We start from the raw sequence: 24787 nt of genomic DNA on the forward strand, positions 1-24787 counted from the left end.
AACTCAGAGAGACCCTATATGACAGAGTAGAACTGCCCCAAAGGGTTTCCAAGGCTGCAGTCTTTACGGAAGCCCACTGCCACATCTTTCTCCCTCAGAATGGCTGGCGTGTTTGAACTGCCAACCTTCCAGTTAGCAGCTGAGTGCTTCACCACTGTGCTACCAGGGCTCCTCACCTAAGGTAACAGTACACACAAAACCCAGGAACTGGTGGGTATCTTCCATAGGTTGGGGGACTGTGAGACACTCAGTTTTTGTTTTTTTTCTTTATTCCTCTTTTCCTCAAGCAATAATACTCTGCATAGTATTTGTTCTTTTCTATGACTATAGGAGATGAATATGAAAATGAAAAGAATATACTACCTTCTGAGTGCTTTATCTTTACAATATAACAAACTTTCAATTTTAAAAGCTACCAAAATAAAAAAATTAGGTGAATGTTTTATGTAATATACAGATTACATGCTGAAGTGGTATGTTTTAGGTTAGCATTTCAGATTTTAATCTTTAAATATTCTATAATACTGGTTAAAGAAGATCTAATTTTTTTATTGTGCTTTAGGTGAAAGTTTACTAAAAAAAATTTTTTTATTGTGCTTTAGGTGAAAGTTTACAGCTCAAGTTAATTCTCATACAAAAATTTAGACACATATTGTTATGTGACACTAGTTGCAATTCCTATAACGTGACAGCACACCCCTCTTTCCACTCCGGATTTCCTGTGTCCATTCAATCAGCTCCTGCCCTTTCCTGCCTTCTCATCTCGCCTTTGGACAGGACCTGTCCATTTAGTTTCAGGTATCTACTTGAACTAAGAAGCACACTCTTCACGAGTTATTATTTTATGTTTTATAGTCCAGTCTAATCTTTGTCTGAAGAGTGCGCTTTGGGGATGGTTTTAGTTCTGGGTTAACAGAACGTCTGAGGGCCGTGTCTTCTGGGGTTCCTCCAGTCTCAGTCAGACCATTAAGTCTGGTCTTTTTACGGGAATTTGAGTTCTGCACCCCACTTTTCTCCCACTCTGTGAGGGCCTCCCTGCTGTATTCCCTGTCGGGGAGGTCATTGGTGGTAGCTGGGCACTATCTTGTTCTTCTGGTCTCAGGCTGATGGCCCTTTTGCTTCTTGGGCTAATATTTTCCTTGTGTCGTTGCTGTTCTTCATTCTCCTTTGCTCAGGTGGGTTGGGACCAATTGATGCATCTTAGATGGCCGCTCGCCAGCTTTTAAGACCCCAGGCACCACTCACCAAAGTGGGATGCGGAACATTTTCTTAATAAACTTCGTTAAGCCAATTGACCTAGATGTCCCCTGAAACCACCACAGTCTCCCCTCAAGCCCCTACCCCTGCTAGTCTGTCCCTCAAAGTGTTTGGTTGTGTTCAGGAAACTTCTTAGCTTTTGGTTTAGTCCATTTGTGCTGACTTCGCCTGTACTGTGTTGTCCTTCCTTTTACCTAAGATAATTCTTGTCTACGGTTATCTAGTTAGTGAATTCTCCTCTCCCTCCCTTGCCACCCTCACAACCATCAAAGAATGTTTTGTTTGTTTATACCTTTTCTTGAGTTCTTATAAAAGCAGTCTCATACAATATTTGTCCTTTTACAACTAATTTCATTCAGCATAATGCTTCCAGACTCATCCATGTTGTGAGATGTTTTGCAAATTCATCATTGTTCTTTATCATTTCATAGTATTCTATTGTGTGTATGCACCATAATTTGTTTATCCATTCATCTACTAATGGGCACCTAGGTTGTTTCCATCTTTTTGCTATTTTAAACAGTGCTGCAATGAACATGGGTGTGCATTTATCTATTCCTGTGACAGCTCTTATTTCTCTAGGATCTATTTCAAGAAGTGGGATTGCTGGATCGTATGGTACTTCTATTTCTAGTTTCTTAAGGGAACCCAGAATCTATTTCCAAAGTGGTTGTACCATTTTACATTCCCATCAGCAGTGTTTAAGTGTTCCAGTCTCTCCACAACCTCTCAACATTTATTATTCTGTGTTTTTTGGATTAGTGCTAGCCTTGTGACGGTGAGATGATATCTCATTGTAGTTTTGATTTGCGTTTCTCTAATGGCTAATGACTGTGAGCACTTCCTCATGTCTGAATGTCTTCTTTGGTGAAGTGTCTGTTCACATCTTTCACCCATTTTTTAACTGGGTTATTTTTCTTTTTGTTGTTGAGGTTTTTACAGTTTTTTTTTTTTTTTTGTAGATTTTAGAGATTAGACATTTATTGGATTTGCTGCAGCCCCCAAATTTTTCCCTGTCTGCTGGTTGTCTTTTTACTCTTTTGGTGAAGTCTTTGGATGAGCGTGTTTGATTTTTAGGAGCTCCCAGTTACCTAGTTTCTGTTCTGGTGTTTGTGCATTGTTAGTTATGGTTTGTATATTGTTTATGCCACGTATTAGGGCTCCTAGCATTGTTTCTATCTTTTCTTCCATGATCTTTATCATTTTAGATTTTATATTTAGGTCTCTGATCCATTTTGAGTTAGTTTTTGTGCATGGTGTGAAGTATGGGTCTTGCTTCATTTTTTTGCAGATGGATATCAAATTATGCCAGCACCATTTGTTAAAGAGACTGTATTTTCCACAATTAATGGACTTTGGGCCTTTGTCAAATATCAACTGCTCATAGGAGGATGAATTTACGTCTGGATTCTCAATTCTGTTCCATTGGTCTATGTATCTGTTGTTGTACCAGTAACAGGGTGTTTTGACTACTGTGGCGGTATAATAGGTTCTAAAATCACGTAGTGTGAGGCCTTCCATTTTGTTCTTCTTCTTCAGTAATGCTTTACTTATCCAGGGTCTCTTCCCTTTCCATATGAAGTTGGTGATTTGGTTCTCCATTTCATTAAAAAATGTTGTTGGAATTTGGTTTGGGATTGCATTGTATCTATAGATTGCTTTGGGTAGAACAGACATTTTCACAATGTTGAGTCTTCCTATCCACAGGTGAGGTATGTTTTTCCACTTATGTAGGTCTCTTTTGGTTTCTTGCAGTAGTGTCTTGTAGTTTTCTTTATATAGGTCTTTTCCATCTCTAGTTAGATTTATTCCTAAGTATTTTATCTTCTTGGGGGCTATTGAAATGGTATTGATTTGGTGGTTTCCTCTTCCAAGCTCTCTTTGCTGGTGTAGAGGAATCCAACTGATTTTTGTACATTTATCTCGTATCCTGATGCTTTGCTGAAATCTTCTATTAGTTTCAGTGCTTTTTTTGTGGATTCTTTGAGATTTTCTGTGTATAAGATCATATCTTCTGCAAATAGGGGTACTTTTACTTCTTCCTTACCAATTTGGGCACCCTTTATTTCTTTTTCTTGCCTTACTGCTCTGGCTAGGACCTCCAGCACAACGTTGAGTAAGAGTGGTGATTAAGGGCATCCTTGTCTGATTCCCATTCTCAAGGGGAATAATTTCAGACTCCCTCCATTTCGGATGATGTTGGCTGTTGGCTTTATATAAATGCCCTTTATTATGTTGAAGAATTACACTTCTATTCCTATTTTGCTAAGAGTTTTATCATGAATGGGTGTTGGACTTTATCAAATGCCTTTTCTATATCAATTGATAAGATCTGGTGGTTCTTATCTTTTGCTTTGTTTATGTGATGGATTACATTGATTGTTTTTCTAATGTTGAACCGTCCCTGCATACCTGGTATGAATCCCACTTGGTCATGGTGAATTATTTTTTTGATATGTTGTTGAATTCTGTTGGCTAGAATTTTGTTGAGGATTTTTGTGTCTGTGTTCATAAAGAATATTTGTCTGTAATTTTCTTTTTTTGTGGTGTCTTTACCTTTTACCTGGTTTTGGTATCAGGGATATGCTGGCTTCATAGAATGAGTTTGGAAGTATTCCATCCTTTTCTATGCTCTGAAATATCTTTAATAGTAGTGGTGCTAACTATTCTCTGAAAGTATGGTAGAATTCTCCAGTGAAGCTGTCACAGCCAGGGCTTTTTTGTTGTTGTTGTTGGGAGTTTTTTAATTATGCTTCAATCTCTTCTTTTGTTATAGGTTTATTTAGTTTTTCTACCTCGGTTTCTGTTAGTTTAGGTAGGTAGTGTGTTTGTAGAAATGTGTCCATTTCCATTAGGTTTTGTAATTTGTAGGATTCAATTTTTCATAGTATTCTGTTATGATTCTTTTAATTTCGGTTGGGTCTGTTGTGATATCACCCATCTTGTTTCTTATTTGGGCTATTTGCTTCCTCTCCTGTTTTTCTTTTGTCAGTTTGGCCAATGGTTTATTGATTTTGTTGATATTTTCAAAAGAACCAGCTTTTGGTCTTGTTAATTCTTTCAATTGTTTTTCTATCCATTATTTCATTTATTTCTGCTCTAGGTTTTATTATTTTCTTTCTTCTGGTGCTCTCTTTCTATTTGTTCCAGTTGTAGAGTTAATGTTTTCATTTTGGCCCTTTCTTCTTTTTGGATGTATGTATTTATTGCTATAAACTGACCTCTGAGCACTGCTTTTGCTCTGTCCCAAAGGTTCTGATAGGATGTGTTCTCATTCTCATTTGATTCAATGAATTTATTCTGTCCTTGATTTCTTCTATCACCTAGTAGTTTTTGAACAAGGCGTTGTTCAATTTCCATGTATGTGATTTTTTTTCCTTGCTTTTTCTGTTAGTGATTTCTCCTTTTATGGCTTTGTGGTCAGAAAAGATGCTTTGTAATACTTCAATGTTTCTGGATTCTGTTAAGGTTTGCTTTGTGGCCTAATATTGGTCTATTCTGGAGGATGTTCCATGTGCATTGGAAAAGAAAGTATACTCGGGTGCTGTTGGATGGAGTGTTCTGTATATGTCTATGAGATCTGGTTGGTTGACTGTGGCATTTAGATCTTCCGTGTCTTTACTGAGCTGATGTTCTGTCCTTCACCAAAAGTGGTGTGTTGAAATCTCATACTATTATTGTGGAGCTATTTCTCTTTTCAATGCTGTTAGAGTTTGTTTTATGTATTTTGAAGTCGTGTCACGGGGTGCATAAATATTTATTATGGTCATGCTCTCCTGGTATATTGACCCTTTAATCATTAGTGTCCTTCCTTATCCTTTGTGGTGGATTTTATGTCAAAATCTATTTTGTCAAAGGTTAATATTGCCATTCCTGCTCTTTTTTGTTGTTTGCTTGATATATATTTGTTTCCATCCTTTGAGTTTTAGTTTGTTTGTGTCTTTGCGTTTAAGGTGTGTCTCTTGTAGGCAGCATATAGACGGATTGTGTTTTTTCATCCATTCAGCCACTCTCTGTTTATCGGTGCATTTAGTTCATTTATATTTATTGTATTTATTGATAGGTTTTTTTTATGAGTTTAGTACTGTCATTTTGATGTATTTTGTGTGTGTGTGTTGACAGTTTCTTTGTTCCACTTAGTCTTCTGTGCTGAGTTGTTTTTCATTGTTGTTGATTTTGTATTTGCTGAGTCTTTATGTTTTTCTTCTTTTTTTTATTTTGATGCGTAGGGTTGTTAGTTTCCTTTGTAGTTACCTTAAAATTTACCTCTATTTTTCTAAGTTTAAACCAATCTTTTATTTCTTGATATTGCTTTAACTTTCTCTTCATACTAAAGTTCTATGATTACATTACTTAGTCCCTCTTTTGTTTTAATGTTGTTATCTTTTACATATTGACATCTGTTTCCCTATTTTTAGTGTTTTAGCTTTGACTTATTTTTGTGATTCCCTTATTTTTATCTAGGCTGACATCTGGTTGTTATGTCCTGTGTTCTAGTCTTGGGTTGTTATCTAATATTATTGATTCTCTAACCAGAGGACTCCCTTAAGTATTTCTTGTAATTTTGGTTTGGTTTTTACAAATTTCCTTAACTTCTATTTATCTGGAAATGCCCTAATTTTACCTTTATATTTGAAAGAAATTTTTGCTGGATATATAATTCTTGGTTGGCAATTTTTTTTTTCCTTCAGGGCTTTATGTATGTCATTCCATTGCCTTCTTGGCTGCCTGGTTTTTGCTGAGTAGTCAGAGTTTAGTTTTACTGACTCTCCTTTTAGATGACTTCTTATTTATCTCTAGCTACTCTTCAATTTCTCTCTTTATCTTTGGTTTTGGCAAGTTTGATTATGATATGTCTTGGTGACTTTCTTTTCGGATCTACCCTGTGTGAGATTCAATGAGCTTCTTGGGTAGATATCTTCTCGTCCTTCATGGTATCAGTGAAGTTTTCTGCCAACAAATCTTCAACAATTCTATTTTTTGTAATTCCTTCCCCCCACCCCCACCCCGGTTTGGTACTCCAATCACTCATAGGCTATTCCTCTTGGTAGAGTCTGACATAATTCTTAGGGTTTCTTCATTTTATAAGATTCTTTTATCTGATTTTTCCTCAACTAAATTGGTGTCAAGTGCTTTATCTTCAATCTCACTAATTCTGACTTCCATTGCCTCAGTTTTGCTCCTATGACTTTCCATTGAATTGTCTAATTCTGAAATTTTATTGTTAATTTTTTGGATTTCTATTTGCTGTCTCTCTATGGATTCTTGCAGCCGGTTAAATTTGTCATTTTGTTCTTGTATAACCTTCTTAATTTCCTCTAGTGCTTTGTCTGTATGTTCCCTGGCTTGGTCTGCATTTTGCCTGATCTCCCTCCTCATCTCTTAAAGAGCTCTGTATGTTAATCTCTTGAATTCTACCTCCAGTAATTCCAAGACCTTCTCTTCTTCTGAAAGGTTTCCTGGCTCTTTATTTTGGTCACTTGCTACAGACCATCATGGTCTGCCTCTTCATGTGATTTGATATTGACTGTTGTCTTTGAGCCATCAATAAGTTATTACATATATTTTATGTTTGCTTACTGTGTCCTGGCTTTTTGTTTTGTTTCGTTTTAATATGCCCAAATAGGCTGGTCATGTGAACTACTTTGATTATTGGCATCTTTGAAGTTCTCATGTCCTGTCACCAGATGGTTAGAGCTGCTACTAAATATGTGAGCCTGGGAGTCCATTTACTTTTCTTGTGTAGGTTCAGTCGGTCACCGAGTTGTGGTGCGAGTTCTCACCTACAGTTCTAGATGGGCAGGGCTACATAGGGGTGATTTGGAGCAGGCACAGGTATCTGGCTGGGAATAGGGAGTTATGTGTTGAGCAAGGTAGTGGGCTGATGGCTGTCCCTGAGTGTCTGGATAGAAGGCATGTCCCTGTTCCCTAGAGTGTGTAGGCGGGTGGATTTTGCAGTTGGACTTTGGGCACCCAATGCTATTGGCTGTAAGGACTGGGAGGCACTACTTAGTCTCGGACCTCTGTTGTAGGTGGCTAGGTGGAGTAGGTGGAGCCACCAGTCCTCAGGCCCCTGATGAGGGTAGGCAATGACCCTGCTTAATGGGCAGAATGGTGTCAAATATCATGAATCTGCTGCTCCTCTTTAGCTGTTGCATTTGAAAATAGGCTTTAGGCATATACCCTGTTGTACTATGCTAAAGAGGGCCTACACTGTTGAAATGGGCCCACACAGGTCTAGAGAAGAGTGAAAGCCATTCAAAGTCCATGTACCCCTTATGCCTGTGCCTAGGCAAAGGGGCTGTGCCTACCCTGAGGTCTTGGCTTAGGGGAGCTGGCAGGTTATCTTTCTTGTTTGTTATTTGTTTTTTAATTTTTCCCCTCTGGGAGAATGGCTCAGGGCACATGACAGGTCCCACTTTCAGGCTATGGGGCATGGCTATCGCTGCAGCCAGACCAGGACAGAAGCAGAGCGGAGAGGGGGTGGGTGAAAGGAAGGGAAGTACTTCCCAGAGTTATTTTGATTTCACTTGGTAGGGAAGATGCTTGCACTTATCTTTTGCAGATCCAGTGACACCTCCCCCTGGCTCTGGAGGCTTGTGCAGACTCTCCGCCGCTTGGTTTCTCCCAATGTGTAAAATGCATCCTGAGTGCTACTGCTTGCCTCAGCCCATGCACGCCAGCCTATCCAGCCTGCAGAATGCCAGCCAGGTCAGGTCCGGCAAATCTTCTCTGCTTTTAAACTGTCTCTTCCTTCCCCTGCCGCTCAGTCTGACTCCTCAGCTTTGTCTTTGATGTTCCCGGCTCCTAGATTGTCCTATATAATCAATTCGCTTGGATTTTTTTTTGGGGGGGGGGTCTTTCTTGTAAGGCAGTCCACAGGAAGTGTCTGACTACTCTGTCATCTTGGCCCCTCCATAAGATCTAATTTTTATGGAAAGGTTTCTATTTAATTGGAGATGGGATTTTAAGGAAGGAATTGAGGGATTATTGCTACTATCCCAAATTGAACCTTGAGCATCAGTACTGTTAACTGAACAGAAACTCCTGTTCCCTCTGACCTAATACCTGACTTTGGTGTTCCTTATGATTTTCTTCTAAGACCAAGAGACACTTTGCACTTGACAGTGTAACACCCAGGAAGCTAAAGCCAGTCTGAAGGCAATCTGAAGTCAAGGACCCTGTCTCAGGATGTAGGAGGTCAGAGGGTGAGTGAAACAGACAGGAGGATCGGAATTGTGAAGAAGGACCAATGGCAAAGGATCAGAAGGACCATGGGAGAAGCACATGACAAAGCATCAGGGAAGGTATGATTCACTCCCAACTTAACTCTAGTAAACCAAGTCTTAGAGAATGGGGAGGAGACTTCTGAAGCACATTTCTACATTTAAAAGAAAAAAAAATTATTTTTATTTTTGGAAATTTTCAAACACATACAAAAGTACAGAAAATAAGTACAGTGAACCGCCAAGGACTCACAACCTAACAAATATCAACATTTTTCTATCACTCCATCCTTCCTCCTCCACTTTTTTTTTTTTCCTGGAGTATTTTAATGCAAACCTAGTCATCGTATTATTTCACTTATAAATACAGATAAGAGCTTTTAGTTCTATTAAAAGTCACAATAATTTCTTGGTATTATCTTAGACTGTGTTCAGTTTTCTACTCTTATCTCACAATTATCTTTATAGTTGGTTTGTTCAAATCAGGATCTACACGTTTCACATTTTGCATTTCACTGATTTCTCTCTTACAACGTTGAGTCTCTTTTTTCATACCACTTATTTATTGAAAAACTGGGACATTTGTTCTAAAAATTTCCCCCATTATGGATTTGTTATTCTGGTGTCGTAAGTTTTTTTTTTTTTTTGGATCCACTATATTTCCTGTAAACTGGTAGTTAGTTCTAGAAGCTTCTTTTAAGATTCACTGTGTTGGTGAGAATACTTGGTGGATGGTGTTGTGTGCTTCCTCTTGCATCACACCAGGAGGCACGGTGTCTGATTGTCTCCCCTGTGGTGCTGTTAGATTGATCAGTGGGTTCAGGAATTTTCAGTCTGATCCATCATTAAAATTTCCCTATCAACCGCTAAAGGTTTTAGCAGCCATTATGACAATTACCTAGACTCCTTATTTTATTCCTTGCAGAATTGTTTAAATGTCCCTTTTCTTCCTTAATGAAGAACTTTCCCTCATCAATTATTTGGTTTCTCTGAGGAACCAAATTTCTCAGGAAAGACTGCAGGTCATTTTAAAGGTGATGTGGTGTATCTGATGCTCTTCCAAGTGTGTCCTCGTTTTCCTCCCAGCTTTGTGTTGCCTCCAGACCAAAGCTCATTCTAATCATCTTGTATCCACAGGGCCTGACACACAGAAGCTGCTAATGAACGACAGACTTTTATTGAATGCTCTCGTCTTATCTCCCTATGAGTCAATTTTAACTAGTCCTCAAGGCCCAACTGCCATCTCCTTCATGAGCCTTCCCTGGTTCTCCCACATGGAAGGCATCTCTTCCTCCTCTAAACTTCATTCGTTCAGGAGTGTTTACTTGTGTCCGGTAGATGCCAGTCACTGTATTTCTTTTAAAAACTTCCTTTATTCCTTGTACAAGTTATTTACCTATTTTATCTTCTTCTCTAGATTCCACAGATGTAGGGTTTATATTTCCTTAGTGACTAGCATTGCTTTACATTTCATGGCAAGTCAATAATTATTTATTGAATGAAAAAAAAATTAATAAATTAGAAAAGAGGAAACCTTTGAACCCTCACAGCATTGGGCCTTTTTTTTCCCCTCTTAAAGGTGAATGGGCAAGTGTTGTGAAATGAGTTTATGTGGCCTTTTGCCTTGGTTCTTTGAAAAAACAGCTTGAGAGATTTTTCCTCTAAACCCTAATGAGTTACCTTTTCCGCTAGTTTTCTGCCTCAGAGGGTTTGTTACTTTTGTTCCGGTTGATTGACATTTCCTGGGTAAGGTGTAAACAACTTGATGGTTTGATACTTCCTGTCTGGCCCTTGGCCAGAGCCTGCCCTGTCATTGGTATGTACCTTGCAGGGATAGGGCAATACACTACGCAAATGAAGATATCAGAGACTATGCAAATGACGTAGCTATAGCCTACTTTGCAAATGAAGTGACTGTGGCCTACTGAGGGGATTGGTCAGTTTGTGGTCCTGGTGGGAGGGCCATGCCTTAAAATTGACAAAGACTTTGCTTATACATGCGGCCGCCCCCACAGAGGTGGCAGAAGGAAGAATGAAGAAATAAGGAAAGGAGAAAAGGCAAGATGGGCAAGAAGAAAGAAGCAGAGTAGATGAGGAACCTCCTAAAAGAGCTGTAACACAGTTGAATGGCTGTAAAACCAAAGAGAGCGAGAGGCCCGGAAGGGGCTCTGCAGTGACAGGCCCGTAAGGGGCACAGCATAGAGTCAGTGGTGACAGCAGAAACCTGCTAGGAATGTGGCTAAGAGAGCTGAACAAAACTGCTACACTGGCTATGAGCTAGGTCAGTTAGACGTGGAAAGACTGATGGCGAGGTAGATGAAGGCAGAGAGGCCTGTCTTAAAGGGGCCAAGAGAAGGTCAAGAGAAAGCCAGTCCTGAGAGGGATGAGAGAGGGCACGCACGGCAGAGAGAAGGGTCTGCTTGCTTGCACGGCGAAGAGGAGCTGAGAGAGCTGTTCTGCACTGAAGAAGGGAGGGATATGCTCTCTACTTCAGGGGAGACTTCCAGACTTTGCCTACAAGCTTCCTGATGCTGATCCTGAGTTGTAGTCTGTTGGATCCTGATCCCAAGTTGTACCCTATTACTTTCTTAATAAGCTAGTTAATTTTAAGTATGGTCTAAGAGTTCTACGTGACCATTGCAACAGATTATTGAACCCAGCAGAGAAGTAGAGAGTGCCATGAAAAGGACGGGTGGTGTCAGAACTGGTAAAAAGTTCAGAGAGAGGAAGTATCTCTGACGTCTACCTCATATGGATCAGCTTTGGGCTGACCCTGGTTTTTATCACTAAGGAATCTAGACAAGTTCTTATACTACTCCTAGATTAAAGCATGTAATGAATTTAGTACAGAATGCTGCTTCTTAATCATTTAAAAATACAATGATAGACTTCTCTACTTAACTGCTATTAAAAAATCAGTTATGTTATTTAGTCTCTTTTTCATTATGGTGAGATCCAACTAGATTGTTAAATTACTCTGTAACTAGTTCAATACCAAGATCATATTTTCATTTTCTTCTAATATATTTTTTTGTTATATCCGCTTTTATCTTTAGCTACCATCTAAATTAAACCATGAGTACTACTTCCCAAGGCACCCCTTAATCCTGGTTGTTGTAAACAGATGTTGCTGGAAAAATGGTGGTAGTGCATGCAACAATATAAATGTGCTTTGTCCTATAGGGTCGCTGAGTCGGAATCGACTTGGCGGCAGTATGTTTCTTTTTTTTTTTTTGTCCACTATGAAAATAGCACATATTTGTTTACTTATACACTTTGAAAAAATAAATCTCAATAGTTTAAACATAAATCAGGTGGGGTGATAACTAAAATGTCTAAACTGAAAATGCAAACTTCAATTTTGCACTTTTGTGGGCCAATAATGGCCAATAATACTGTTGGAATGCCACTGGGTGACCATTTTAATGAGCAAATTTTTTGAAGGTTGGTAATTTCTTAAACTTAGTAAAATGGCATAGAAATTACAGCAAAGCAATTAAAACTCTTTCTTACCAAGAAATCAAGCTCCTCATTTAGGTTGTGGTACTTATCCAGTTTGGCTCCCAATAAGAGAGGTACATCATTGACATTCTCGGTTTCATTTGAATCAAAGTCTGTGACCTGAGATTAAATATATTTGTGCTCAATTTTAATGCTTTCACACTCCTAGGGACATCTGACAATAAATATTTTATTAGTCTAAAAAATCAAAGAGTTCATCAGTGGCTAAAATCATCAAAGTGCAGGGCTTAGGGTTAGAAGAACAAATCACCTGGTCTCTGTCTCCAGGTAGGTAAGTCACTAGTAGACTCATTTTACCAATAAGATGTACAGGTGACAGGCTTCCAAAGGTTACAAACCTACGGTCTCCAATTAGCCAAATAAGATCTTCATATATATTTACAATTTGGAAATTATCTATATGGATTTTATATTTATTTCTATAGAAGCAATATCCTGTATTTCAAGGTATCTAAATGAACAAATAACAAATTTTCTCCTGAATCAAAGCTCCATAAAATACCAAAAAAGACAAAGGTAATCCTAATGACAACACAAGAATTTAAAATTCAACAAATGAGGTTTACTTTATGTATGTTTTACTACCCCTTAAGAATACAACTCCTTTAAAAGTAATAGATTATGAACAGCAGAGTTGTTCCCAGATCTTTCTCTAGGAAAAAAAATGTGCAAATGCATGACAAATCATGATTTCTATATTCCATGATTAAAGTATTTTCAAGATTTAGAAGTTATTCTAAGACCTTCCTGTGAAACTTAAATAATCCTCTTTTATATTTTTGGGTTTTTATGATTCATATGAACATAAGTAAAAACTGTTGATAAATAAAACATGCAAACATATAAACACATATATGTTTTTATGTTTGCATTTTACCATACGTACAAGTGTGTGTGTATATATATTTATACACACACACACATATATACACACACACACACACAAATATATATAGCAGCCCTGGTGATGCAGTGGTTAAGAGCTCGGCAGCTAACCAAAAGTTCAGCAGTTCAAATCCACCAGCCACTCCTTGGAAACCGCATGGGGCAGTTCTGCGCATATATATATATATATATACACACACACACACACACACACACACGGTTTGTAAACATTTATTACTTTATATAATGATCAAAAGGTTAAACTACAGGACAAATATTATATGAGACCATTACTATAAAAACTCATGAAAAGGTTTACACACAAAAATAAACAATCTTTGATGGTTACCAGGGATGGGAGGGGTGGGGATGGAAAACGCTAAATAGACAGTAGATAAGTGGTAACTCTGGTGAAGGATAAGACAGTACACAGTACTGGGGAAGCCAGTACAACTTGTCCAAGGCAAGGTCATGGAAGGTCCATAGACATATCCAAACTCCCTGAGGGACCAAATTACTAGGCTGAGGGCTATGGGAACTGTGGTCTCGGGAAACATCTCGTTCAATTGGCATAACATAGTTTATAAAGAAAATGTTCTATATTCTACTTTGGTGAGTAGTGTCTGGAGTCTTAAAAGCTAGTGAACAGCCATCTAAGATACTCCACTGGTCTCACCCCGTCCAGAGCAAGAGAGAATGAAGAAAACCAAAGACACAAGGGAAAGATTAGTCCAAAGGACTAACGGACCACATCTACCACAGCCTCCACCAGTCTGAGTCCAGTACAACTAGATGGTGCTTGGCTACCACCATTGACTGCTATGACAGGGATCACAAGAGGGTCCCAGACAGAGGTGGAGAAAAATGTAGAACAAAATTCTAACTTACAAAAAAAGACCAGACTTACTGGCTTGACAGATACTGAAGAAACCCTAAGAGTATGGCCCTCACATACACTTCTGGCTCAGTAATGAAGTCACTCCTGAGGTTCACCCTTCAGCCAAAGATTGGACAGGCCCATAAAACAAAACGAGACTAAAGGGGCGCACCAGCCCTGGGGCAAGGACTAGAAGGCAGGAGGGTACAGGAAAGCTGGTAATAGGGAACCCAAGGTCAAGAAGGGAGAGTGTTGACATGTCATGGGGTTGGTAACCAATGTCACAAAACAATATGTATACAAATTGTTTAATGAGAAACTAGTTTGTTCTGTAAGCCTTCATCTAAAGTACAATAATTAAAAAAAAAAAAAGGTTTAACTACAGCTGTGCTGTATGTATTCCCATGCCTGACAACTTCATATATGTTATCATTCTGTACAATTACAGAGCATACATTCAAGCCCATCACTGAAAGAGTTGCCAGGTCTTACCGTCTAGAACAAGGGCATGGTTTAGATGATCCCAAATGAAGACCATTCATCTTTAATTTTAACTTTTGTGTCAAGTTTCCATGCTCTGATCTGCAATTCAGTTATAAACTCATCCAACCATTACATAAATATTTAAAAAATTAAGAACTGAAGTGAGACTGTAAAATGCAAATCTATACACAGGAAAGTAAAAAAGTTGAAAGACTACCATCCAGTTGTTTAAGTCATCCAAAGCCACATCGCATTCCACCTAACAAGGCCCAGCTAAACCACATGATGCAGAAATAGGCCCATGCATATCTTCTTCATATGATTTATCATCCTAACATTGTAAACAGGAGAAGGAGTTTATACAAGGCTGTTGTTGTTGTTGGGTTTGTGGGTCAGGGCCAGAAAAGAGAGGACTGTCTCATCTCTTAGTAATAAGTTTTGTTGCAAAGTTATCTGAATTTTCACTTTCCTTGTTTTTGTTACAACTGTCATCCAGAAGCTGGGAGGGAATAGTCTATCTACAGTCAAGATTACAGGTCTAATTTACTCCTTTTTCCTGAAGAATGCCACTGAAATTTAATTGCTCGGTGATTAAATTTTGTTGTAAATGAGTTATTGGTTTTATAATTATCTTCTAGGATGAAGTTTAAGAAATACAGTCCCGAAAGGGGCAATCTGGGAAGTTCATCTCAACATCACTTCAGTATCAGATAATTTAAACCAATTTCCCAATGCTAAGATGGCTTTTTTTTAATCTAGGTTTTTTGCAGAGTACATAGTCCCAGCTGACAGCGATGGTCCTACTTAGAGTGATAGTCCCAGATTAAAAAAAAAAAAAAAAGTCCCAGTTAGGTAGGTTTAATCAGTGGAAACCTCTGATCAAAATCTGGATTTGCCAATGGAGTGTCTATAGACCTTGATTCATTTGCTTCCTCCTGTACCCTCCGGAGTCACTCCATATTCAATGCACACTGAATATAGATTTGACTGCCAAATGATTATGATGCTAAAAAAGAAGGACCTCTTATACTTCCAACAGCCACACAAACACAAAAGTGTCTTGTCCTGACAAAGAAATCAAGAAACTAATAGTTCAAGAAAACTAGCAGGCAATTTTCTCTAAAAAACTTATCAGTGGCCCTCAATTCTGCCCCATGAGAATCAGCCAGGAAACTCTGATTATATTATTTCATAAAACACCAGGATTTGAAAAACCTATGTCTTTATTGGTTATGTGTTTAAGCGGATTCATAACAAAATTAAACGTTGACAATCTTTTGACAAAGAGCAAGAAAGTGTCTTTATGTTAAGGATAAACCAAAACCAAACCAAACCTGTTGCTGTCAAGTTGATTCTGACCCACAGCAACCCCACAGGACAGAGCAGAACTACCCCCATAGGGTTTCCAAGGAGCACTTCAAGGATTTGAACTGCCAACCTTTTGTTTAGCAGCTGTGGCTCTTAACCACTGCACCACCAGGGTTTCCATATATTAAGGATGGCACACAGTAAATGTTAGACTCACCTTAATAACCTGATCTTGAAATGCTTTTTCATTAGCAATTAACTCTCTAATGGTTGTGATTCTAGCTTTATGTTTCAGTAGCTAAGAAAAAAAAAGTTTTATATTTCAGAAAAGGAGACAAAAAACACATCCTATAAAATTTATAATAAAATCATCAAAACATGCACAGTTCAATCCCCCGTCTTCAAAAGATAAACTTTTTTTATACCCCTTGTGCAGAAAACGAGGCCTGAGACTGTCATCCTCAGACAGACCTGCTATCAAGGTTGCCCCCTGGCTAGTATCGGGGCACCTGGGTTTCAGAAGGATTTTCACCATTCTCTAGTAAGAATGACTCACAGTGCCTAAAGTGTGTACTAATATGGTTTATGCTGAACACCTGCTTTCTTTCTGAGAGTCTGGAATTTTGGTACGTGCCAACCACAGCATGCCTATGTGAACAGCCCCCATTAAAAACCCTTGTCACACAAGTGTATCTTGTGTGACTCCACTGGGAGACAACTCTTGGAAGCTTGTGTCTGGTTTCCATTAGTCTTCACCCCACATGACTTTTCCCTTTGCTGATTTTTCTTTGTATCCTTCTGCTGTAATAGATAAATTTATAGTGAATTTATTTATAGTGAATCACCAAACCTAGGGGTGGTCTTGAGGTCTTCAGGGAGCTTATCCTAATATCCAATTGTTATTACAGTCAGGCTATTATAATTCTTCTAAAAATTACAATTTGTTAAAAAAAAAATCTAGCCAACTTCACTTGGATGCAATTTATAATAATTTCTTACTTGTTCATTTATAATAATTTCTTCATTATAATAATAAAGAACCTTAATTTTCAAGGTCCCTGGGTGGCGCAAACAGTTTGTACCTGGCTGGTGACTGAAAAGTTTATGGTTCAAACCCAGCTAGAGGGGTTTAAACTAGGAAGGAAAGGCCTAGCAATCTGCTTTCGTAAAAGATTATAGCCAAGAAAACCCTATGGAGCAGTTCTACTCTCCGTCTTATATACTTTGGACATGTTGTCAGGAGGGATCAATCTCTGGAGAAGGACATCATGCTTGGCAAAGTATAGGGTTGCGGAAAAGAGGAAGACCCTCAACAAGGTGGACTGACACCGTGGCTGCAACAATGGGCTCAAGCATAACAATGATTGTGAGGATGGCGCAGGACCAGGCAGTGTTTCGTTCTGTCGTGCACAGGGTCGCTAGGAGTCGGAGCCAACTCAACAGCACCTAACAACAACACATGGGGTTGCCTGGAGTTGTAATCGATTCAATGGTATGAGAAAACATCAATATTCAATATTCAAGCTTCCCCACTGAGGTAAAGTGTGCTGCACAAAATATTTTTTTACTTTTTATTATGAAAAGTTTCTAATAAAAAAAGAGAGAAAACTTATGAACGCCCTGTAAGTGCCATCCAGCTTCAACAATTAATAGCTAATGGCCAGTCTTGTATCATTTATATCCCAACCATTCCCCTCCTCCCTCGATTCCCCTTAACTGAGTAAAATTACACACATTGTATCATTTTGTATGTCAATATTTCAGTAACTACACAGAAATTTACTAAAGGAACATTACAAAAACGGTATGGCAGTGGAGTCATCTGACCTCTTCTAACTTCACAGGGGGAAGGAGAATCAAGATCAACAGTCCCAGGCTGATTCCTATGAGGCAGAGGTCAGACATACCTCCTGTCTCTGCCATCTTTACTAATTCTGACCACAGCTGTCCCTTCTGTGGCACTCTCTACTTCTCTGCTGAGTTTGATGATTCATTGCAATGGCCACAGAGAACTCACAGACAGTGCTCACTATTATGAGGTTTATTAGGGAAGTAACAGGTTACAATTCAGGTTCAGGAATGCTCAGGATATAGTTCTTCCACCAGGACAGCCTCTTCCCAGCCATGTCCACTGGCATGCTTCTCTCTGGCCCTCATCCTCTTCCCTCCTGGGGCAAGTGTTACAAAGCTCTTTTAGCCCTACTGATAAGTGCCCAGAGGCACCTCACTCCATCAGTAAGTCTTGACTCAAAGGGCTCAGCTCTAGCACTGTGGGTTGGCAAATCCAGCTCCACCAAGTGCCCAGAATTACCCTACTCCATCAACCAGCCTCCTGCCTGAAGGCACTCAGCTTTCTCACTTCATGGACTGGGAAGCCCCCCATGCCATCTCCTGCCGGTCTCTCCTGCTGCCATTTCTCTGCCACTGCTTCTTGACGTCTTCAGTGTTACAGCTCTCTTCCTCTCAGTCTCCTGGTTCCAGGAGCTTCTCTGCGCAGGGATCCCAGGTCCAAATGACACACTGTGCTCCTGGCTTTTCCTCCTTGGTGGTGGTAAGATCCTCCTTTTGCTCTAGAATTGGCTCTCTTTTAAGTGTAGCAGCATGGCAAAACTGGCCAATCCCCTCTTTAGGGTTCCATACACCTTATTTACATAGTGCCACCCAATCACATGAGAGGGAGTTACAAGACCATGGCAAGAAAGGCCACACAAAAGTGATCCATCGAAGTGCAAACATAAATATCTAAAAGTGTATCTTTATAACAGTCTACTCTGACCCCCAAATGAGCTTATTTTTGAAGGCTGGTTTATAGATGTAGATGTCGGTAGCTTCACTGCTTGTTTGCTTCTTCCTCGAGTCCTTTTCTCCGCAGATTAGCCCCGAGACAAAGCTTCCTCAGAAAACTCACAGTGTATTCTTTATGCAATTCAGTTCTGAGAAGTATTTTCTTGATAGTATAGGACTGAATTTGTTATGATCCAAGATTCCAGACTGAAGTATGAGTATTTATTCTTTTTGTAAAGTTGTCACTTCTGAATTCCTCTCGGATTAAAAATAGCATGATTTAACACCCTGTCATCACCTGCCCTATTGAACTTAGTAATTAATTCTCTTAATTTTATCCCTAAATTTTGTACCACCACATGAAAAAAAAGAATAATTGAAGAAATTCCAGGAACCTCTCTCTACCCTTCTCCACCTGAGAAGTAAAATGATTTATTCTAAATGTTTCTATGATTCTAAGTAATGAAGTTTGAAATCACTATGTTGTTGTCGTTGTGTGCCGTCAAGTCGATTCTGACTCATAGCAACCCTATAGGACAGGGCAGGACTGGTGGGTTTGAAACACTGACCTTTCAATTTTTTCTTTGACTATTTTTTTACTTTCACTAAAAATGGTATTATTTTTAGAATGAAGAATAAATACAGTACCTCTTCATCCAAAGTTTTCTTTTTAAGATGTAAGCACTTCAATTTTCGTAGCATTATATCACTAATTTTCTCACTGTCTTTGAAATGTTCAGCACCAGGATTGGTGATGTCCTACGGGTAACAGTGTAAGAATCTTAGATTAAAAGTCTTCAATACAGCTCAAAGGAATAAGAATAAAACAAATTTCCCTTCCATAATAAGTAACCAAACCAAAGGAGGTAAAATAATATTGAACTCAATTCTTCAATTATTTCTCACATTTAATAAAGGGTTGCTGGGGAATGACTTCTGATAGATTCATTTGTATATAAATTGATACTGGGACAGATTAGTATAATTGCTGAAATGTTAATACTCATCTATAGTAACTATCATGCTTACAGATTCTGATGTATACCTACCCTCTTAGCCTAGTCAGTCTACAAATCCACGTTTTAGACAAACTATCTAAAATAAAATTTGTTCTGAGACCAGAACTATCCGATATCCTCAACAATACTGAAACTCTATGGTAATTTCAAAGGTACCTAAAATGCAAAGTCCCTGTTGTTGTTGTTAGGTGCCATCGAGTGGCCTCTGACTCATAGCGACCCTATGCACAACAGAAAGAAACACTGCCCCATCCTGTGCCATCCTCACAATCATTGCTATGCTTGAGCTCATTGTTGCAGCCACTGTCTCAATCCACCTTGCTGAGGGTCTTCCTCTTTTCTGCTGACCCTGTACTTTGCCAAGCATGATGTCCTTCTCCAGGGACTGATCTCTCCTGACAATATGTCCAAAGTATCTAAGACAAAGTCTCACCACCCTTGCTTCTAAGTAGCATTCTGATTATACTTCTTCTAAGACAGATTTGTTTGTTCTTTTGGCCCACACCACTGCCGTTCTTTTGGCAGTCCATGGTATATTCAATATTCTTTGCCAACACCACAATTCAAAGGTGTCAATTCTTCTTCGGTCTTCCTTACTCATTGTCCAGCTTTCACATGCATATGATGTGATTGAAAATACCATGGCTTGGGTTACGCACACCTTAATCTTTAAGATGACATTTTTGCTTTTCAACATTTTAAAGAGATCCTTTGCAGCAGATTTACCCAAGGCAATACATCGTTTGACTGCTGCTTCCATGGGTGTTGATTGTGGATCCAAGTAAAATGAAATCCTTGACAACTTCAATCTTTTCTCTGTTTATCATGACGTTGCTCATTGGCCCAATTGGGAGGATTTTTGTTTCCTTTATGTTGAGGTGTAATCCATACTGAAGGCTATGGTCTTTGATCTTCATTAGTAAGTGCTTCAGGTCCTCTTCACTTTCAGCAAGCAAGGTTGTGTCATCTGCATAACGCAGGTTTTTAATGAGTCTTCCTCCAATCCTGATGCCCCATTCTTCTTCATATAGTCCAGCTTCTCGGATTATTTGCTTGGCATACAGATTAAATAGATATGGTGAAAGGATACAACCCTGATGCACATCTTTCCTGACTTTAAACCAATCAGTATCCCCTTGTTCTGTCCAAACAATTGCCTCTTGATCTTTGTAAACGTTCCTCAATTAAGTGTTCTGGAATTCCCATTCTTTGCAATGTTATCCATAATTTGTTATGATCCACACAGTCAAACGCCTTTGCATAGTCAATAAAACACAGGTAAACATTCTTCTGGGATTCTCTGCTTTCAGCCAGGATCCATCTGACATCAGCAATGATATCCCTGGTTCCACGTCCTCTTCTGAAACCAGCCTGAATTTCTGGCAGTTCCCTGTCGATATACTGCTGCAGCCGTTTTTGAAGGATCTTCAGCAAAATTTTGTTTGTGTGTGATATTAATGATATTGGTCTGTAATTTCCACGTTAGGTTGGATCACCTGTCTTGGAACTAGGCATAACTATGGATCTCTTCCAGTCAGTTGGCCAGGAAGCTGTCTTCCATATTTCTTGGCGTAGACGAGTGAGCACCTCCAGCGCTGCAACCATTTGTTGAAACATCTCAATTGATATTCTGTCAATTCCTGGAGCCTTGTTTTTCACCAGTGCCTTCAGAGTAGGTTGGACTTCTTCCTTCAGTACCATTGGTTCCTGATTATATGCTATCTCTTGAAATGGTTGAACATCGGCTAATTCTTTTTGGTATAATGACCATGTGTATTCCTTTCATCTTCTTGTGATGCTTCCTGCATTGTTTAATATTTTCCACATAGAATCCTTCACTATTGCAACTTGAGGCTTGAGTTTTTTTCCTCAGTTCTTTCAGCTTGAGAAATGTTGAGTGTGTTCTTCCCTTTTGGTTTTCTATCTCCAGCTCTTTGCACATGTCATTATCATCTTTTACTTTGTCTTCTGGAGCCACCCTTTGAAATCTTCTGTTCAGTTCTTTTACTTCACCATTTCTTCCTCTTGCTTTAGCTGCTCGACGTTTGTGAGCAAGTTTTAGAGTCTTCTCTGACATCCATCTTGGTCTTTTCTTTCTTTCCCGTCTTTTCAAAGACTTCTTGCTTTCTCCATGTATGATGTCCTTGATGCCATTCCACGACTCGTCTGGTGTTCATTCACTAGTGTTCAATTCGTCAAATCTATTCTTCAGGTGGTCTCTAAATTCAGGTGGGATATACTCAAGGTCATATTTTGGTTCTTGTGGACTTGCTCTGATTTTCTTCAATTTCAGTTTGAACTTGCTTATGAGCAATTGATGGTTTGTTTCACAGTTGGCCCCTGGCCTTGTTCTGACTGATGATATTGAGCTTTGCCATCGTCTCTTTCCACAGATGTGGTCAAATTGATTCCTGTGTGTTCCATCTGGCGAAGTCAATGTGTATAGTCACTATTTATGTTGGTGACAGAAGGTATTTACAGTGAAGAAGTAGTTGGTCTTACAAAATTCTATCATTCAATCTCTGCCATTATTTCTATCACCAATGCCGTATTTTCCAACTACCGATCCTTCTTCTTTATTTCCAGCTTTCACATTCCAATCACCAGTAATTATCAATGCATGCTGATTGCATGTTCAATCAATTTCGGACTGCAGCCCCTGATAAAAACCTTCTATTTCTTCATCTTTGGCCTTAGTGGTTGGTCCATAAATTTGAATAATAGTCACATTAACTGGTCTTCCTTGTAGGCGTATGGATATTATCCTAATGCTGACAGCACTGTACTTCAGGATAGATCCTGAAATGTTCTTTTTGACGATGAATGCAAGACCATTCCTCTTCAAGTTGTAATTCCCAGCATAGTAGACTAAATGATTGCCTGATTCAAAATGGCCAATACCAGTCCATTTCAGCTCGCTAATGCCTAGGATATCGATATTTATGCATTCCATTTCATTTTTGATCATTTCTAATTTTCCTAGATTCATACTTCGTACATTCCAGGTTCTGATCATTAATGGGTATTTGCAGCTATTTCTTCTCATTTTGAAAAGTCCCTGGGTGGTGTAAATGGTTTGTACTCAAGTATTTACCTAAAGGTTGGCAGTCTGAACTCACCTAGCAGTGCTGTGGAAAAAAGGCCTGACGATATGCTTCCATAAAGATCACAGCCAAGAAAACCCTATGAGTTCTACCCTGCAACACATGGGGTTGCCATGAGTCAGAATCAATTGGCCAGCAACAGGTTTACCTAGCATGAAGGTACTTGTATCACTATAACCTAGGGGCTAAAGTGCACACACTGAGGTCAGGCTGCCTGGATTCGTATCTGAGTTCTGCCTCTTAATCATATGTGAGATTTTGGATAAGTAACTCAACCATTCTAAGCCTTGGTTTATTCTTCTATATTAAAAAAAAGTCTTATAATATAAAGGATGATACAAAAATTAAATGAGTTAATTCATGAAAAGCAGTGACTAAAAATTCAAATGCTTTGAAGGACAGGACAATCAGTAAATTTTTATCAAGTGCCTATCATAAGCTGAGCCCTGCATTAGATTCTGGTACTGGGCACACTGCAGTTAACAGGGCATACCTCTGATCTTGAAGGCAGATGTTCCAGTGGAGGTGGGAGACACAGAACATGCAGGCAAATAAGACTTGTTTGGGATGGCATGAGATCTATTAAGACCAACTGTACCATTGAGAGGTTTGGTAGAGAAGCAGCAGCCATCAAATAATACTGAGAAAGAACAGAAGCCACCAGCGAGACAGGAGAAAACCAGGCAAATACACCTATCTCCCTATTTACCAGCTATCTCATTACCTGACATTTCACATTTATGGCAATTGTAAAAAAAAAATCTACTATCTATTTTGTACATTGATGTACATCTGGCAGTAACAAAATGCCAGGGCATGAGGCAAGAGTAACATTGGCTATGATGGTTAAAGTTATGTGTCAATTGTCTGGGCCATGATTTTCAGTGGTTTGGCAGTTACGTAATGAATTTGGCACTTACGTAACTTGGCAGTTACATAATGATGTAGTTATCCTCCATTTTGTGATCTGATGTGGTCATCCTCCACTTTCATACAATGCTGATTTTCACATAATGATCTGGTCTGTGGAACCTGACCATGTCAATAATTGAGGAGTGGACATATGGTGAATAAGTAAATGTTTGGAGAGGCAAGATGGAGCGGAAAAGTCTGCAGCAAAGGAAAGTCTGTGCCCATTCAAATTCAAATATTTAAAAATAAACTTCAGGTGGACACAGCCTGTGGATGATACTGTGTGCTGTATGTGGGAGCTGCTCAGCTCCATTTCTGGCATTCAGTAAATGCTAGCGTTCAATGAATTGTAGCTAAAACAAAACAGAAATAGGGTTTGTGCTGGTTCAGGAACATCATAAACCCAGGTCCCCAAATTTCAGCTCTGGTGAGTGCGTGTAAGAATAAAGAAATACACAGCACTAGAAGAGGAAGAAACGGTGAATCTGAGGACCTAGAAAGTGTCATGCCCTTCAATATGTTCTCACACCAAATGCAGTACTTGTAATCTCCTTGGACAGCATGTATCATTTCCCGTATTTAAGATGAGGAAACTAACGCCGAGAAAGTTTGTTACTTGACCAAGTTCACAGCTAGGAAGTGGTGAAGCCAGCATTTAAACTCATACAACACTAACATCACTTTTATTCTATTGTGCACAGCTGCATACTCCCTCCCGCCCAAAAGCTGTATTTTAGATTAGATAAACAACTCATTCAGAGTGAACAATAATTAATTACTAGGAGTAGACTGACCTAAGGTACAAGAACTATTGTTTTCCTGAAATTTGGGAAGCACTAAAAGAAGGATGGAGTCTGTGGGTGGTGCAAACAGTTAAGGTGAAGAACAGTTGGAGCTTTGAGTACACCCAGAGGTGCCTTGAAAGAAAGGCCTGGTGATCTACTTCCAAAAATCAGCCATGGAAAACTCCATGGAGCATAGTGCTACTCTGACACACATGGGATTGCCATGAGTCAGAGTCGGCTCCACAGCAACTGGTAAAAAAAAATGAAAGGTTTTGCTTGATGTCTGTATTTTTTATTTTATCTATATTACTGTAGCCTTGTGGGATTTAAGTGGTGAAGAAAGATAAACAGAAAGAAGCAGTAGGAGGGAGGAAAGGCTGGATGGTTGATTTAGGGGCCTGTATTTCTTTCTTCCAAGACTAATTCTGCCATCTTTTATTGTCTCTCCATTGGTTTAGTTCAACCCTGGTATTTTTCCCCCGTTACATATTGTAAAAAAAAAAAAAAAAATTTTTTTTTTTCATATATTGAATGTGTCCCCAAATATATGTGTTATAAATCCTAACCCCTGTAGTGGTTATAACCCCATTTGGGAATGGGTTTTCTTTGTTATGTTAATGAGACA

The 24787-nt window shown here is 39.0% G+C and overlaps 1 protein-coding gene across 9 annotated transcripts in view; it reads right to left on the reverse strand.

Moving 5' to 3' along the window:
* CAGE1 (cancer antigen 1) overlaps positions 1-24787 on the reverse strand; it is a 78908-nt gene that overhangs the window by 36248 nt on the left and 17873 nt on the right. For 6 of the 9 annotated variants that reach the window (XR_002787660.2, XR_002787659.2, XM_023557672.2 and 3 more), the window contains 3 exons: positions 18991-19101; positions 15776-15856; positions 11997-12104 (listed from right to left, as the gene is read on the reverse strand). The exons of 1 other annotated variant lie outside the window; for it this stretch is intronic. Coding sequence is in view for 6 of the 8 variants with exons in the window: in XM_023557672.2 (XP_023413440.1) it covers positions 11997-12104; positions 15776-15856; positions 18991-19101 (300 nt within the window). In the remaining 2 variants the exon portion in view is untranslated. The remainder of the gene's footprint in view (positions 1-11996; positions 12105-15775; positions 15857-18990; positions 19102-24787) is intronic. 2 more of the 9 variants (XM_064280305.1, XM_023557673.2) reach the window with 2 other exon arrangements.

This window comes from Loxodonta africana, chromosome 1 (genome assembly GCF_030014295.1).
Source record: "Loxodonta africana isolate mLoxAfr1 chromosome 1, mLoxAfr1.hap2, whole genome shotgun sequence".
In the NCBI taxonomy this organism is placed as follows: Eukaryota; Metazoa; Chordata; class Mammalia; order Proboscidea; family Elephantidae; genus Loxodonta; species Loxodonta africana.